Raw genomic sequence first — 18,156 nt, 5'->3', positions numbered from 1 at the left:
TTGGGTCTGTGGTGTTTTCCGTTGGTTGGTTGCTGTTTTGCTTTTGTCCTGATTTGTGCTTTGATTGCACTTCAAGTAGTTCCAGGCTCCAGTTAAATTTTACATTGGTTTTCTTCTCATCGTTTCTTTCCTGCTGCATGTACACTCTCTTCTCCCTCAGCTGTGCCCCTCATGCTCTTTCTTTCTTCCATCTTCTAATGTAGAAGAAAAATCAGAAACTTATCAAGCTAATGTGAAATCAGCAGTATTCATTCTAGGAAAGAATCAAGTAAAAATAGTAATAATAAAAAGGCAAGAATTTCAGAGCTGTTTGTATGTATACATATATATATATATATATATATATATATGTGTAAATGTTGTGTCTGCTGAATTATCTTCTTAAAGAATATCTTCTAATTTAAATATTTGGTGCTAATCAATTCTGAATTATTTTTGAATGTGATATATCTTATCACTGGTAGAAAACAATATTTTTTTGTTTGTGCAGGGATTTATAAATGCCAAAAGAATAGTTTAATGAACCAAAGCTTATTTTCTCTAAACAAATGTGCCTTATGTCCCAGTAGATGGCACTTTATTTCCACAAATACTGTTTCAATTTTATGTCTTGAATATTGTTCCTCAGTCAATTTGAATGGTCTTTCTTAAATAATAATGCAAATTTGAGTCTGCTTTTTTTTTGCATTTATATGTGGCTGTATAATAAAATTGTGAGAGGATTCAAAATGGTTCCTTTATTTCCTTAGCTATCCCTCACCAACTTGAATAATAATTTATTAGCAATTCATTAAAACTACTAAATTTAAGCAAAGCATTAATGAGGATTAAAGGATTTATTTTCCGCTTGTCTTAAATAAATAAATAAATAAATAAGATCACACAAAAACTAGAATACAGAAGCATTTATATTTCTTTTGAAAAAGAAAGAAAGAAATTCAAGGCTGCAACCTGTGATATGTTAAAAATGATACTTGAAAACTAAAGTTAGTAATGGCCTTTTAGATGGGTACTTGAACTGTTTTCATACACTTCATTTATCGTTTTCATGACAGAGTTTTTTTTCCCTCAAATGGATAAAAAACAGAACTGAAGTTTTGAATGACTCAGGATAGGGGCATTCCCTTTTTCTCCTCCACGCCTTAGCAGAGCTGCAAATAGGAATTATGTGTTGAGAAACAAAACGTTTGTTTTTTTTTCCTCGCTTACCTTTTTTTCCTTATGAAAGAGTAACCAAGTAGAAAGAATCTGTTTCTGCTGTGGGCAACATGACTTTGATTTTCTCCACCAGCTGCACTTACAAACATGCTAAGAAAGGAAATAATTCCTTTTTCTGTTGTGCCGGTTATGCATTATGTGTTTTATGAAAGAGATGATTAACTGCATTTGCATGCTGACAGATCAATTTATCTATGTATAGATGAGAAATATAAGTACTCAATTTACTTTGTTCTGTTTTGGTATGATGCAAGAAGGAAGTAACGGCAGGTAAATGTATTTCATGTTGAAGAGAACACTGCTTATTATTGTTAGAGGGGCACAACCTATGAGGATTAGTTAGATAAGCATACAGATATGTTTTTTGTTGTTGTTTATTTGTTTTCGGTAGATTAGAAGCATATTTGCATTATGAGCAGGGAACTGAACCAAAGCTAAATGCAAACTGCAAATCATTTCAGAACATTACGAGTTTTTGAACTGTAGCTGAGTTTGGAATTTGTTATTGAATGCTCCAAACTGAACCTGAACAGCAGTCAGGATGGTAGATCAGAGATGCGTTGTTGCTCTGTGAGGAACTAATTTATCATAGATACATTCTGGGCTTTGCACAGCAGTCTGTCTTGTCTCTCTTCATCTGTCACTGCAGCATGACCAACCCTTTTGTACTGTGATACTGTGTAATTCTGCAAGCCCCATCAGGATCTTTTTTTTGAATGAGACGTTCTGTTTTGTGACAAAACTGCTCCTACTGGATATAGTTTGGCTGCATCTTTGATTTTTACTCTTACTGCTGCAGGAGTTCTTGTATGTCCTTTATAGATTATTAGCCCGAAATAGTCCCTACTAATTTCTTTGGTGTTTTCTCATTGTTTAGTTAATTGTGTACTTACATTTTTTTTTCCCCTTTAAACGTGATCATGTGTAGTATATAGTACTCTTACAGGTACAGACTCATTGGACAGAGTAGAGTTTAAGATTTCTAGTTACTCTGTTTCTTTCTCTTCTGTGGCTTCAATCAAATTCCAGGGAAATGCAGGTGGTAAAAGAAAAGCTATTGAATTGTGTTCCAAGACTAATAACTTCGCCTTCCCTTGCTGAGATTTTGTAGAACTTTATGTATTGCAACAAGAGTAAGTTTGAATCAGTTGAATGGTTAGCAAACCAGGTAATATACCAGTATGGGCCTGAACAGTGCAGTGCTAGAATAAAGTCAGTCATACATGGACTCATGCCCACAGAGGTTCCAAGTAGAAACATTTTTTTGGTCTGACTTCCACTGTCATAAATCTGCAAATCTGGATTTCCTACTTGGAAATGTCTCTCAGTTTGCTACAAAAATTCTGAACTTGGTGAGTGGCTTAAAAAAAGTTAATGGAAATTAGACTATAAATTGATAGGTCATAAGGTATATTAAATGCCAGAGTTTGATGTTCAAACAACTGTATTTCTTTCAAACTTGCTTTTTAGCTTGATAATCTTCAGGTCATTTGCAAAACCTTTTAAGTTTTTTTTTTTTTTTTTTTTAATTAATTGAAACAACTTTCAACTCATGCAACATATTTTTTTTAAGTACATATGTTCTTTTCACTGAAGGTGTTAATTTGAAAGGCAGTAGCTAAGAGATATATGTTGTTATCTACTCAGTGTAAAAATATAAGGAACTGTTTATCAAGCAGTGTGTCTTAGTATGTGTTATTTAGATGCTATCGTAAAAAATAAAAAAAAATTGTGATACTTCTAAAGAATCGATAACTTCATATTAGCAAAAATCTTTAAAGATGTCTTTAGTTGGTAATCATTATGCCTTTTTCAGAGCATATGACTAGTTAATGTTACTTCTTAAGTCCTATAGACAGTAGCAGTGCTGCCTACTTGCAATTTTGCCATCTCAACTCAGGATCTTATGTATAGAAGTATTTTACATGAGTAAAGAGATCTTTTTTTTTTTACATTGGAATTTTATAGATTACCGGATAAAGTATGTGTCAGTATTGTTGCCATACCAGTGTACTTAAAAATCTGTCACAGTCTTTTGCTGGTTCATTTTTCTTAATTATATGGGTATATATGGGGTATGGGGTAGATTGCTGTTGGTTCAACAAAATGACAGGAATCACTTTGATGGATTGATTCTGTTTTGAAAGTTATTTTCAGAAATAGTAAATGTAGTTTAATGCCGACTGCCTTACTGTTTTTCCAGTGAAGCAAGAAACTGAAGATTATGAATTGTAATTCTGGCAATTACAGAGTAAAGAAAAGTATGAAATAAAGTTTAATTTTGCTCAAGACTTTTACTTCAGTGCTGCGTTAGTAGACATGAATGTTTTTATCTGGTTTAATTTCTTTTTCAGGACAAACATGTGCTGGCAGTGGCAACAATAGACAAGATGTTGGAAAAACTGAGGAAATGCAATGAATTTCTGGAGATAATTCTCAAGGGACTTAATGAATACCTAGAGAAGAAGCGCCTGTTTTTCCCCAGATTTTTTTTTTTATCTAATGATGAACTCCTTGAGATTCTTTCAGAGACCAAAGATCCTACCCGGTACCGTAGTATTTAGTAGATGCATTTGTGACTCGTTGTGCATGCAGACAGGCTTGCCATATTGTTTCTCTGTTTCTCTATAACTTTTTTTTTTTTTTTCCCCACTGACAGCTATGGCGTTAAGAATGTACTAGGTTGGATTTTGTATTAGGCAAATGCAGAGTGATTTTTAATTCAAGTAATTTAATTCTTCTTTGTTTTCTAAACTAGTAACCTTTCTGTACCCAGTTTTTCAGAAAATTCAAGAATCCAATTAATAATGCATATTGAAATTAGCATACTGTGTTGTTTTTTTCCCAGTGGAAAATTGAACATCAGGTAGGATCCATACACTGCAGTTTTATTCTAATTGTTTAGATCTGATAGTGTCCAGTGCAAGGCCATGCAAGGATAAGAATTAAAATAATAAACAACCTTCTCATCACTAATAAATATTAATGCAGTGCAATTAATAGGGTTGTTTTACTTAAATTCATTAATGTTTACTATAGTTCTGTGGAAAGGTATAAATAATGAAACTTTATGCACTTTAGGTGGATTCCTATTTGTCTTTTTTAGCTTATATATTACAGAAAACATGAGTAATATTGTACATCTTTAATTGGTCCTCACAAAGTTGTGCAGTGGGCATCTTGTAGGTGTAATACAGAATAACTATTGTTGAGAATAATAATTTTACTAGTAAGCTTAAAACGACCTTTAATTTCTTCAAAAGTTGTTTTTTTTTGAAAAGTTAGAACTACTTTTCTAAGACTGGAAAGGAAACAATGTCAAAAGCTGTTTAATACCAGTTTTGCTTTCTAGAGTACAACCTCACCTGAAAAAGTGTTTTGAAGGAATTGCAAGAGTAGTGTTTACTGATGTGTTAGATATTACACACATTAAAAGTAGTGAAGGAGAGACTGTGAAACTCACACAGACCATTTCAACCTCTGAAGCTAGAGGTCAAGTTGAAAGATGGCTCGTTGAACTGGAGGCAGCTATGCTGAATTCTGTCCACAAGGTAACAAATCATAACGCTTTTATTTTTATTCTCTTAAGCCTGAAAAAAATAGTAAGGTGATTATGTGTAGCTGTTTAAAGATTGAAAGTACTTAGTTGTGGCAGTTGTGTTGTGTGTCCAGCACAAAAACAGCTATGTTTAGGACATGAGAAAATGGCTCATAGAATGCAAGGAAACAGCCTCAAGTTGTGCCAGGGGACATTTGGATTGGCTACCAGGGAGAATTTCTTCATGGAAAGAGGGGTAATGCATTGGAATAGGCTGCCCAGGACCGTGATGTAGTCCCTGGAAGCATTTAAGAAATGTGTATGTGGTGCTGTGGGATGTGATTTAGCAGTAGACTTGGTAGTTAGGTATATGATTGGACTTGATCTTAAAGGTCTTCTCCAACTAAAATGGTTTTGTAGTATTTTGTACTGGTATTGGAGTATTGGGAGGCATAAGCAGTAAAGTTCATGCTTAAAGTTAAGCAAATATCAAGTAGTCTGTTGAATTAAGGCATTTAAGCATAATATTTTCTGGAGGCAGAAAGCCACCTTGATTACATGTCACTTCAACTGCAATTTGATTTATCAGTGATTATAAGTAGCATTTCCAAGTATTCGTGTATTTAGGCATATTTGCTTTCAATATTTTTGGACCTCATTTCCAAATGAAGTTATTTAATTATTCCTTAGGCTATTGTCATATAGCCTTGATTTCTTCTGTTAACATTCACGTATACTGGAATTATTTTTTATTCTTTGCAGCACAGCATGAGCATTAAAACCACGTCTATTAAGATAAAACCTTTTTTTTTAAAAAAAAAAAAACATCAACAACTAATCTGATATCAGTTTTCCGGATTTATAATGCTCTAAATTTCTTAAAAATGAAAAACACTTGACCCAAGGATTCTTTTGTCAGAGATTGTTCTACACTTGGGGTGTGGTATTAAAGGACAAGATTCAAATGAAAGTATGCCCTTATTTTTTAATACTCCTTTTAACATTCCTCTTAATTCTGACTACCTTAATCAAGATTCTGAACTCTTTTCAGATTGTATTATTAGAGTGTTCACAAGATCACATCATCATGTCATATACATAGCTATCTCTGTCATTTTGTTTCTCTTCAATGTCAAATGAAGTAATCAAATGTACCCGCTTCTGACACTGTTGTACAGTACTACGGTTTAATTATACTAATGGTGTATCAGGAAATAAAAGTGAATAAGTTGAGCACCATTTGTCTGCATTCGCTCTTGATTTTTAAGACTTCTGTAGTGATCTGAAACACGTAATATTTATGTAGTTGTTGTGTCAATACAGGTACATTTTTTCCATAATGGGTTATTCATGCCATTCTGTGTATAAATTATTAAAAGTAAAGAGACTTGGAAGTGCAGGACATACAGCAGATTTTCATCCAAGTAGTGTTACACTGATTTTCTGAGGAGACATCTAAATTTTCTGAAGCTTTTGCCTTACTCTTACTTAGTTTTGTTAGTGGAAGGAAGAAAAAAATACGTAATGTTAGGGACTGAAAGATTTTTCCAAAGTTTTGATTTCATTGAGATCATCCATGAGTGGTTTAATAGCCAGATTTATCATTCTGTTATTAGAAAATGTACATGAAGTTAGATATTAGATATAAGTTTAAATAATATGAACTGCAAAGTTAAAAGTTCTGAATTTATAGCAGAATAACTGTATTTTAAAATGACTTTTCAGTCTGGGTTGTTTGTTCTAACTAAACTGTATATGCACTTGTTTTCTAGTTTCATAGAAAATTTTATGTTTTCAGTGGCCTGAACATGTTGTGAAATTAGTTCTCAGAAATTTTTTTGTGATTGCTTGGTTCATGTTACTATATTTTCATTTTTTTAATCTTGGAGGGATTTTCTTTCAGGATGTCAGTGTCATAGAGTTAAAATTGAGGCTGATTTATTTTCGATTCTTAGTACTGCAACCTAACCTAAATTCTAAAGCTAAACATTACTAATTTTCATATGTGGCTACCACATGCTTCTATCCTATATAGGTTATTCAGGATGCAATTGAAGCTTATCCCAAAACTCCACGTATTGACTGGGTACGAGAGTGGCCTGGACAGACAGTTCTTTGTGTATCCCAAACTTTCTGGACGATGCAGGTAGAGATGTCTATTAGAAATGGCCAGAAGGTAAGAATATTCATTGTATAGTTAAATTTTGTCAAATTGATGTAATGCAGTGATGAATCCAACCTTTATTTATCTTTTTGAATGAGTAGCTGCTCAGTGTAATAATCTTTTTAATACCCTCCTTTGAAGGTACGCTTGAGCTGTGATTCTTGACGACTTTGAAGTTAATACTTTCTTTTGAATGTGGGCATGCTTCGGCACAATATCAGAATACATTCTGTATAGCTTAACATGTATATTGTATGTTTCTGTGGAAACAGGTCATTGGTGTTTATTCTATTAACTAGCATAGATAGTCTCTGTCTGTAACTTAGCTTAGCTTTCTACACGTTCAGTACTTTTTATAAATATGGGCTAGGAGTAGCAGAAGATAAGTACCATCTTCACTCTTGCCAAACAATGAACGCATGATTGATACAGAACATATTATCTATTTGCTAAGAATAAAGGTGAGAAGAAAGGTACCTAAGGCATTGAATTAAGACTCAGGATATGTGTTTTGCAAAATCTTTCCTCTGTTTTATCAATAAGGATTGCTATTACCTGTTATATTTGGAAATGTTCCAGAATTGTTACTAGATATGCATTATCGTCCTAGGCAGCTAGATTTTCATTCTCTGATGTTAGGAGAGAAAGGGGCATCAGGATTTACATAAAATAGTATCTTTGGCACTTAGTATTACTTTCTTTTACCAGTTTTTGCAATGTGATGCTATCAACTGGAGAAACATCTGCAGTATTTGTGTTTTGGGGTTCTTGCTGTTCATATATAGCTGAGTTAAAATACAAACACAAACTCAAACTTAAATCTACTCTTTAGTCTATTTATGGAGGAGTATTTCAAGGCCATATAACACCGTTTATTCACAAGTGGAAGCAATGGCTTCTGATAACAGTGGGCATTTCTAGAAGCTTTATTTGTCAGATAGACGGGGAAAAAAAGCTTCTTAGTGGACAGAACTGAAGGAAGAAGAGAATAGAATTTCTCTTCCTAATAAAAGGAATAAGTCTTGCAATGGACTGGAAGATTTGAAAAAGATTTAAAAAATAATTTGTTTTTCTAGTAGTAAAGAAGATTCTCAGTTCTCTTGGGAAAGAAGGAAAGCTTCTGCATACTGTACCATTTATCTTCTCTTGGTGAAAGTCTTTTAGGAAGGAGAAACAGAAATTCTAACCTTAGAGATTTTAAATCCAGCATACAATCCAGAGACTTTAAAGCCAGTATCATCTTAATGAGGTTGTCAGTGAATAAAAGAAAGAAGTTAAGGAATGATTAAGTTCATTTGGTTTTGGGAATGTTTGTTACGGAATTCTGAGCCTAGACAAGGCTCTTTTGCTGTGTATGTTAAGTCTTTTCTATCCTGGATACTCAGGGAAACCTGTCACTTCTGTAGGCTTTACTCAAGCTCTTTTGTGCTGGTAGTTCTGCCCATCTGGCCCCAGCCCAAGAATCTTCATTTTGCTGGAGAAAGAGACCTGTGTTTAGTGAAGGACTGGGAGGAGGTTTGCATCTCCTAACAGCCTGTCACAAATCTTGGACAAGGAGAACTCTCAGTCACAGAACATTCAAAATTCTTTAACATTTCTATTTTGTACTAAAGCATATGAAACATGACACACTCACTGACCACATGAGAGGCATTCTGCGTGATGCAGCTTTATCTTGGTCAAAATAAATGGTATCCTACCTACAGCATCATTTTTTGCTGACATCAAAGGCACTCTGCGCACACAGTGACTTCTTTTTTCTAACAGAAGCTCTTCAGTGTTTTCTGGGACAGGATACCAGTCTCATTTAAGTCACTTATTATGATTAAAAAAAAATTTACTCATATACACATGCAAACACACGCGGGCATACACACAGGATTTTTTGCAACATTTTTTAGTTGTTTCCAACAGATAACTGTATAAAGGTATAAGTTTTTTATTAAAACAAATAGTGAGGTAAGATGTATAGAAACAAAACTGTTTCATAAATTTACAGAGTAATATTTTGTGGACCACTTTCATTTTCAGTGAAGTATGTAGTCAGAAGTGCAGTAGTAAAGAGTTATACTGAAACGGGAGATAAGAACATACTAGTATGTAGGTTTCTAGAAGTTTGCTTGGTGAAAGCTTGGAAAGCTTGGTGGTAAGCAAATAGGTTTTTATCCCTGACTTGAGTGATATGTTTCGGATGATTTGAACTTCTGAAGCAACTCATGAAATTGAAGTGATTTTTAACTTTGCTTGCTTCTTTATATTCATAAATTAAAAATAAGTAATTCTAAGCGGATGATTTAATCAAGCTTAGTGTTTGGGAAATAATTAGCTGGGGTGAGAGACGTCAAAATAAGAAAAATTCATTGGTGGTTACTGCTGTTAGAGTATGCGAAGATGAACTACATTCTAGTGTGGAGAAAAATCTAAAACAGATGTAGGTAAGTTTTTCTCCAGACAAATAGCAGAAATTTCTGACTTTTCTGTAAGGATTCAGAACAATCAAGCTTACTGTGGACCTTCAGTGAATGCATCTTCCTGAACGAGTGTGCATTTGAGTGCAAAAGATACGGATGTCTAAGTGGCAAACTCTAACAATTTCCAGGTTTCGATGTCTTTCTTTTTAATTTCAGTTTAGTGCGGCACTTAGCACTTCTCAGTATTGATATAAGTGCTTTCCTTAAATTGGACCTTTACTTTTTACCACAACCTACGAGAATGAAAAGGATTGTAACCAGATTGTTCCTAACTACTGTAGAACTTAAAGTTCTTTTTTTCCAGTATTGTGATGTTCCTTAAGCATAGAAAATATATTGTATACATATAAGCCAGTCCTTAAAATATGTGTCATTTTCATTTTCTTAATGTGAAATTTATAAAAAGCTAAGGAGTAATTCATGTATTTCAGGAAGAAATAAGTTATGCTGTTTTGTTTCCTGAGAGGTGTCATTGATGTCTCCATGTATTGTTCTGTAACATTAGAAAAGCAGAATCAAATAGATAAAAGCCCTGTTGAACTATTGTCTGTGAATGATAGTTTACTATTGTAATAGTGAGAAGGAATATTTTGATATAGAAAAAGAAGAGTAATATAAGGAAAAAAATCCTCGTGCCTTAGACTAAACCTGCAGTTACCTAACTTGTAAAAATTTTCCCAGGCACTAGAAGATTTTCTGGAACAGAATAATAGACAGATAGAGGACATTGTCACCTTGGTGCGAGGAAAGCTGTCTAAGCAGAATCGTGTGACACTTGGAGCACTTGTTGTGCTTGATGTTCATGCTAGGGATGTTCTTGCATCTCTAGTAAGCAAGAAAATCAAAGATGAGAATGACTTTGAATGGCTAAGTCAGCTTAGATACTACTGGGAGGTAAGTGAGACCTCTCAATCTTTTTAGAAGGTAATTTTCATTCATAGCTTTTCGATTTCTGCTTGCTTGCTGACACAGAGAATAGTTACTCTGATGTGATAATTTCTGCTGATAAGAATATACCTTTAACTGATAATTCTGTGGATTGCTAACTGAAACGTCCAGTAGCCAATTACAATCAGTTTTTAATTAAAATCTCATCACTGCTGAATCTCAGAACATTGGCTGAATCTGCAGGAGAGATTGCTGTTGTTCAAACACTATTTAATTTTTATTATTAATGCTATTTATTATTGTTGTTTCTGAAGAGTAAAAAATGGTTTAGGGATGACAACTAAAGATTTTAATCTGATGTCAATATTATTTTATGTATTATTTGGAAAAATAGGAATGTTTATACTGCGTGGTGGTAGTGTACAGTATATTTGCATTTGTCAAGACAATATTTCCCATTTTGCAGAAGACATTGCACCTAAAATTAAAATATATTGTGTTGCCATATTAGAGTCATCAAGTTGACTATAAATTCAGCTATTGGTCATTGGAGCTCCTGGACCAAGAAGGAAGGGCTGCTCAAATATTTATGGGACTGGAGCATCTCTGATAAGAGGAATGGCTGAAGGAATTCGGCCTGTTCAGCTCGTAGAAGGCTTGGGGAGATCTGATCCATGTACATAAGTATCTGAAAGGAGGATGACAAGAGGATGGGGCCAGACTGTCCTCAGTGTATAGGATGAGAGGAAATGGGCAGAAACTGAAACGCAGGAAGTTCTGATTGAACATGGGGAAAATGCTCTTTATTGTGAGGGTGACTGAGCTCTAGAACCGGTTGCCCAGAGAGACTGTTGAGTTTCCTACTCTGGACATATTTAAAAGCCGTCTGGATACAAGCCTGCTTAGTATGCTCTAGGAGATGGAGAAGAGAGGTTGTTTTAGAATGATAGACTAAAGTCCCTTCCAGCCTCAACCTTCCTGCAATTCTGAGATACTGTTTATTACTGATATTTCTGTTTCTGTTTGAGAAAGACCTTCATCTTTCTAAGTAGCTAAACAAGACCGTTTTACTCAGCCATATGGTTAGTAGAACTTTTTCTCGATAGAAATTAATGGAAAAACGGTTTTGTGTTCATACTTTACTGTCTCTTAAATGGTGATATTTTTGTTTAATGAATCACAAGCTGTCTCAGAGCAATGCACCAATTATTTAAAAGGGTTGTGCTCATTTACAAAGTTGAGGAATATTGTGTTGTCCTTCCTTTGTGTAATCAGTTCACCTACAAAGTCAGTGCCTTATTTTCTTAGGAAGGACATCTTCAAACAAGAATGATCAATGCTGGACTGAGATATGGATATGAATATCTTGGCAATACACCTAGGCTGGTTATTACTCCACTTACAGACAGATGCTACAGGTAAAAGTGCTTGTTACTGAACGTTCTGTGCTTGCAAGAATCTACTTAGTTGAGATATTTTAGTCCTGAATTGGGTGACTCCAGGATTATATCTTTGATATTCTAATAGGCATAATTAGAAGTGTTTAAATTGATTAGAATTCATCCTGTATGAATACTTTAATTTACATTTCTAATAAATTTAATAATTTATAACACTGTGGTTAGTGATAAATGAATAGTAAGCTATGGGTTTTTTTGTTTTTTTTTGTTGTTTTTTTTTTACCTTATAGTAAACTTAAAGCATCTCTATGTATTTGTGGACTACAGCTACCAGGAGCACGCAGACTGTACAATCTGAGGGAAGTTTAGACATTAAACAAGTTTTAAGAGTTTCTGGAAGAAGTTGGAGCAGCTAGAAAAGTAGCATAAAATTGTTACAATTTTTTTTTTCTTCTATTTTATTTTCAGAACCTTATTTGGTGCGCTACATCTACATCTTGGAGGTGCTCCTGAAGGTCCTGCAGGAACTGGAAAAACAGAAACGACAAAGGATTTAGCAAAGGCTGTAGCTAAGCAGTGTGTGGTTTTCAATTGTTCTGATGGATTGGATTACATCGCGTTGGGAAAATTCTTTAAGGTTTGGAAAAGTCTTGAGGGTCATATTTTAAATTATATGAAAATATTTTATTTGCTTTTGTAATTGAAATGTAATTTCTTCCACTTCTAGGCTGCAATACAATCCTAGTATTGTGCATATAGGTTTGTCTTCTCCTAAGAATCCACCTGAAATATCAGAGTGTTTTCTCTGTGCTTTAGAAATGAAACATACGATAATGATTTTATTTGTTCAATATAGACAACATAGATGCCATTTAAATGAATACATTTTTAGTAGCTGATTGCAAATTTAGGGGATTTGGGATTTAATTTAAACTCTAAATAAACTCGTAAGAACCATTGTATTAAACAAATGAAGCGTATTTATCACAGAATCACAGAATTGTAGGGGTTGGAAGGGACCTCTAGAGATCATCGAGACCAACCCCCCTGCCAAAGCAGGTTCCCTACACCAGGTCGCACAGGTCCAGGGGAGACTTGAATATCTTCAGAGAAGGAGACTCCACAACCCCCCTGGGCAGCCTGTTCCAGTGCTCCGTCACCCTCACCGTCAAGAAGTTCTTACGCACATTCGTGCGAAACTTCCTGTGCTGCAGCTGATGTCCGTTTCCCCTTGTCCTGTCTCCACGTACCACTGAAAAGAGCCTGGCCTCACCACTATGGCTGCCACACCTCAGATATTTATAAACCTGGATCAGGTCCCCTCTCCATCGTCTTTTCTCAAGGCTAAATAGACACAGTTCACTTAGCCTTTCTTCATAGGGGAGATACTCGAGGCCCTTCACCATCTCTGTAGCCCTCTGCTGGACTCTTTCCAAGAGATCCCTGTCTTCTTTGTACTGGGGAGCCCAGAACTGGACACAGTACTCCAGATGAGGCCTTACCAGAGCAGAGTAGAGGGGGAGGATAACCTCCCTCGCTCTTTTTAATGCACCCCAGAATGCCATTGGCCTTTTTGGCCACGAGGGCACACTGCTGGCTCATGGCCAACCTGTCGTCCACCAGGACGCCCAGATCCCTCTCTGCAGAGCTCCTCTCCAGCAGCTCATCCCCCAGCCTGTATTGGTGCATGCAATTATTCCTCCCTAGGTGTAAGACTCTACACTTGCTTTTGTTGAACCTCATCCGGTTTCTTACTGCCCAGCTCTCTAGCCTGTCCAAGTCTCGCTGAATGGCAGCACAGCCTTCAGGCATGTCAGCCAATCCTCCCAACTTCGTATCATCAGCAAACTTGCTGAGGGTGGCCTCTATCCCCTCATCAAGGTCATTGATGAAGATGTTGAACAAGACCGGACCCAGCACAGACCCCTGGGGAATACCACTGGTTACAGGTCTCGAGCCAGACTCTGCACCACCAACAACAATCCTCTGCACTCTGCCAGCCAGCCAGTTCTCAACCTACCTCACTGTCCACTCATCTATCCCACACTTCCTCAGCTTTGTTATAAGGATGTCATGGGAGACAGTATCAAATGCCTTTCTAAAATCAAGGTAGACTACATCTACTGCTCTTCCCCCATCCACCCAGCATGTGACAGCATCATAGAAGGCCACCAGGTTGGTCGAGCACGACCTCCCCTTGGTGAACCCATGCTGACTACTCCTGATAACCTCCTTTTCTCCCAATTGTCTGGAGATGGTATCCAGCACAAGCTGTTCCATCACCTTTCCAGGGACAGAGGTGAGGCTGTGTTGCTATTTATGTTGCTATTGGCCTGTGTAGACAGCTCTGTATTATGAAAATATATCCTGAATGGTATCTGTGCCGTTCCAAACAGTATCCTATTCCTAACCGGAATGGTACAGAAATAGAGTAATTCTGCTTTTCTCTCTGGCATTATTCTTCTCATATGTGTTAAGTGACAGAACCGCATGGCATAGCTTCAAGATTTGACATGAGAGAAATTCAAATAAGCAAAGCAATTTTTTTTTTTATCTGCAAAACGATTAAAGCAAAATTCTGTGTCTTAAATAGGAATTTGTAGAACAACAATTACCAAATCACAAGATTCTGTCTAGACACTATATGTACAGCAGAGTTAGTACAGTGGCATTTAGGGAACATATAGAAGAAAGAACTATAAATTAATAAGAACTGTAGGAAAAGAGAATTGCTCCTTGGTTATAGTTTGGGTAACATGTCGTGCTGTAATATGTTGTTAAAAGACAGTCATTTTTGTTCATATTGTAAACAAAATGGTTAATTTTAGCCCTGCAGAATTCCTTATGTTGCCTGTTGTCGTTGTGACCCCCATCAGGTATAGACATGAAAAAAAAAGAATGAGTAGGTTTTTTGGAGGCCTATATAGAGGTGAAAATTTCCCCCTTGTCCAGTTCCAAAATACTGACATTAAAGGTAAAACATGCAAAATGTATGTATTTGGTAGCACTTTGCCTATGACTGAAGAAACAGGATTTCAGTTTACATAGAACAAGTTTTGTGTCTTTTTCCCTAAGCAAACTTTTAAATTTCTTTAATTCTTTTTGGTGATTTCTGATATTTGGAGTGAGTTTGAGTAGACTTTAGTGCCATGAATCATTGATATAAGTTCTGTCTTTGCACAGTAAAACCTTTTCTCATTACTGAATTGTTTTGGTCAGCATTGATATGTTCAAAATAAATGGGCACCAATCAATTAATCTGATGCCTGTCACTTCTAGGGTTTGTTATCTTGTGGAGCGTGGGCTTGCTTTGATGAATTCAACAGAATTGATTTGGAAGTGCTTTCTGTGGTTGCTCAGCAGATTTTTACTATCCAAAGAGGTAAACTGTTATTTTAACTATAACTTTGTTTTACGTATGACAAAGACTAGAGATGGGGAAAAAAAAAAAAAAAAGTCTAACAATGACAGTAGCATGGTTTTGTTTCTTTTTTTTTCCTTTACAGGCATTAATTCAGGATCTGACATATTAGTATTCGAAGGGACTGAATTGAAACTTAACCCTACATGTGCTGTCTTCATTACCATGAATCCTGGTTATGCCGGGCGTTCAGAGCTCCCTGACAATCTTAAGGTATTGTAACATTTGGTATTGTAATCTTTTTAATAGTTAACACAGAAAGTGAAAAAAAAATAGCTTTGTGTCAAATAAAAAAATTAAGAATATTTAATATCAGTTACCTTCAAGTCTTTTAAGCTGTTTATATTACACTAGTGTAAAAATAATCTCTGAAAAAGAAGTTATTGAAGAAAATTAGATTTAACAGTAGAAATAAGCTAAATTTAAATATGTTGGGAAATAGTTGAGTGATTTAAGGTGTATCAGTCTGTCAGGATTAAAAAAACCCAACTGTTTAAAAAAAAAAAAAAATCAAACAACAAAAGCTTAATGTTCCTTTACTACGCGCCTGAAAGTTCAGAAAATAGAAGGAACACTTTACAGTTTATAAAAAGTGATATCTTAATGCTGAATCAAAAATTGATCTTTGACTAATTTCTTTTTACTTCGAACCAAGAATCAAGGTAGCATCTGATGGGACTTGCAGTGTTTTCAGTATTAGAGATTTCTGTCTTCTGTAAGCTCATTATTGAGTGATTGACTCAAGACTGATACATCCTTTCTTACCCCTTAAATACTGTTGTCATATGTCCATAGCAAGAAAATAAATCTGAGCACAGATATTGATAAATTGATAATGTATAATCTTGTGTGACTATTTCTCAGAACCGTTTGGGAAGTTTACTGAATAACACATGCTATGAATAGAAGGTTCAAAAACATTAATTCTGTAAGTGGAAAAGGATAATTTGGAAAACTTGTTGATGAATTATGAAAAGCAACAAAACTTTTATCTGTTTGAAACTATTCTGATACTTGTTCAGTTAAAATATGGTAAAATTGAAGCACTGGCTACAGCTAAACAATGCTAGTAGATGAGTCTGAAGGCAGCACCTTATTTATGGTGCTTATTTATAGGGAGTGCAATAGGGAATTGCACTCCCTATCTCTTCTAAAGCTTGTGGCATTTTGTGTGTTGTAATTTTTTTGTTGTTGTTAATCTTGGATGAAGAAGAACTATAAGCATGAATTGTCATAATTGCTGAATAGTTAGGGGAAACTGTTACCATATTACAGTATAGAAATAATAATGGTAGTTCACTTTAATTGACTCCTGCTTTATTAAGGAAATAATGGAAACGTATTTTATGTAATTGCAGAAAAAGTTGTATATTATAATGTGTAATTTTTCCTGTTGTGATTTTTTTCATTTATGCATTTAATAGGCTCTCTTTAGAACAGTAGCTATGATGGTTCCTGATTACGCTATGATTGCAGAGATAGTTCTATATTCTTGTGGTTTTGTTTCTGCACGACCTCTGTCTGTAAAAATTGTGGCTACTTACCGTCTGTGTTCTGAGCAGTTGTCATCCCAGCACCATTATGATTATGGAATGAGAGCTGTGAAGTCAGTACTTACTGCTGCTGGCAATCTAAAGGTAAATGATTTCTTAGATTTTTATTTGTTTCCCAGAAACTTCCTCAGTAGTGTAGCTCTTTCATGATGAAAGATACACAGTTCTGTATATAGGCAAGTACACATTCAGTGATGAACATAAAAATGAAAAGGGTATGTTTTAGGGTGCAAACCAGGAGAATTCAAGAAGTTCATGATTTGATCACCAAATTAATGGGTTGGCAAGCCCAATAAGTGTATTGATTATCTTTCAAGACTTCTAGTTCAGTGCAGATTTAGCGAATTGTATCTGGCATGTTGGCTGCTGTTCTGCATTATTTTCTTTACACCATTAGATGCTTTTGCCATAATATGTTAACACCTTCCAATAGATCACTGGCTAGTCTGCCAAGTGTGACTCCAGTTTCTTTCCACTTTCTAAGGAAAACTGTTTAGGATATAGTATTTTATTTTGATGTGCATTATGAACAAATGACATCAAAGCCCTCCTTCCCTCCTCCCCCCCCCCAAAAAAAAAACAAAAAAAACCAACGCATTACCAGCAAAACAAACTGAAGCAAAAAAGTAAACGAGCTGTATATCGTGGCAAAAAGATGCATATGTCCTGCTGGTGAACATATTTCTATGGAAGTTTTTAGACTTTCCATTTTGAAACCAAAAGGTTTACCTCAAAACAGGGAAAATTTGTTCTTTTTTTATGAAGAAAATAAACACATATTAAAAAGCAAGAATTTAACGGTTTAGGAAAAAGTACAGTTTGTAATAATACCCATAACTGGGCATAAAATAAAGCTCAGTTGGCTTGAATATAGAAAGTTACTGTAAACACTCTGATATCAAAGTATAAACGTACATCCAGAATGTATCTTATTGTTTGTGGACCTGAACTTGCCAAAAATAATTACACAGATGCACAACAGGAGCTGTTCAGTCAAATAGGCATTTAACATTGGCTTTCCAAAACTAATAAACTAAACGTAAAGCTATTTAATATCTTTTTTAGCTGAAATATCCATTGGAAGATGAAGAAATTTTGCTGCTCAGATCCATTACAGATGTCAATCTGCCTAAATTCTTGTCTCATGATTTACCACTTTTTGAGGTAAAAAAAAATAAAAATACGTATTTTCACTAAGTTAAGAAAACTTGTTAAAAATGCTAATATTATATAACAGATTTATCAGAGTAGTAATCCAAATACTTCAGTTTAGCCCGTAATTATTTTTAAAGAGTCTTAGCTATTCCTTCATAGCAAATACACTGACCATATGGGTCTACTATTTATATTTCTGTTAACTAGTTTTTGGTTATTGAGAGAGAAAGGAAAAAGCTTACTCCACTTTCTAAAAGCAAGTTTTGTAAAGTAGTTTGATAGAAGCTGATCAATTAGGTAATTAATCCTTTACTCTATACCCGCATAAACATGAAAAAGGCTCTTGAA

The 18,156-nt window shown here is 35.1% G+C and overlaps 1 protein-coding gene across 6 annotated transcripts in view; it reads left to right on the top strand.

The window, feature by feature from the left end:
• The window catches only part of DNAH7 (dynein axonemal heavy chain 7), a 98,142-nt gene that overhangs the window by 24,539 nt on the left and 55,447 nt on the right, over positions 1–18,156 (top strand). For all 6 annotated transcript variants that reach the window (XM_085228832.1, XM_085228831.1, XM_085228834.1 and 3 more), the window contains 10 exons: positions 3,573–3,766; positions 4,571–4,769; positions 6,792–6,932; positions 10,073–10,285; positions 11,588–11,697; positions 12,148–12,316; positions 14,959–15,061; positions 15,186–15,313; positions 16,525–16,737; positions 17,719–17,817. In XM_085228832.1, the coding sequence (XP_085084958.1) occupies positions 3,573–3,766; positions 4,571–4,769; positions 6,792–6,932; positions 10,073–10,285; positions 11,588–11,697; positions 12,148–12,316; positions 14,959–15,061; positions 15,186–15,313; positions 16,525–16,737; positions 17,719–17,817 (1,569 nt within the window). The remainder of the gene's footprint in view (positions 1–3,572; positions 3,767–4,570; positions 4,770–6,791; positions 6,933–10,072; positions 10,286–11,587; positions 11,698–12,147; positions 12,317–14,958; positions 15,062–15,185; positions 15,314–16,524; positions 16,738–17,718; positions 17,818–18,156) is intronic.

Source organism: Meleagris gallopavo, chromosome 7 (assembly GCF_905368555.1).
Source record: "Meleagris gallopavo chromosome 7, MGAL_WU_HG_1.1, whole genome shotgun sequence".
Classification (NCBI taxonomy): domain Eukaryota; kingdom Metazoa; phylum Chordata; class Aves; order Galliformes; family Phasianidae; genus Meleagris; species Meleagris gallopavo.
The sequence above is the reverse complement of the archived record's forward strand: the minus strand, read 5'-3'. Positions and strand labels throughout refer to the sequence as shown.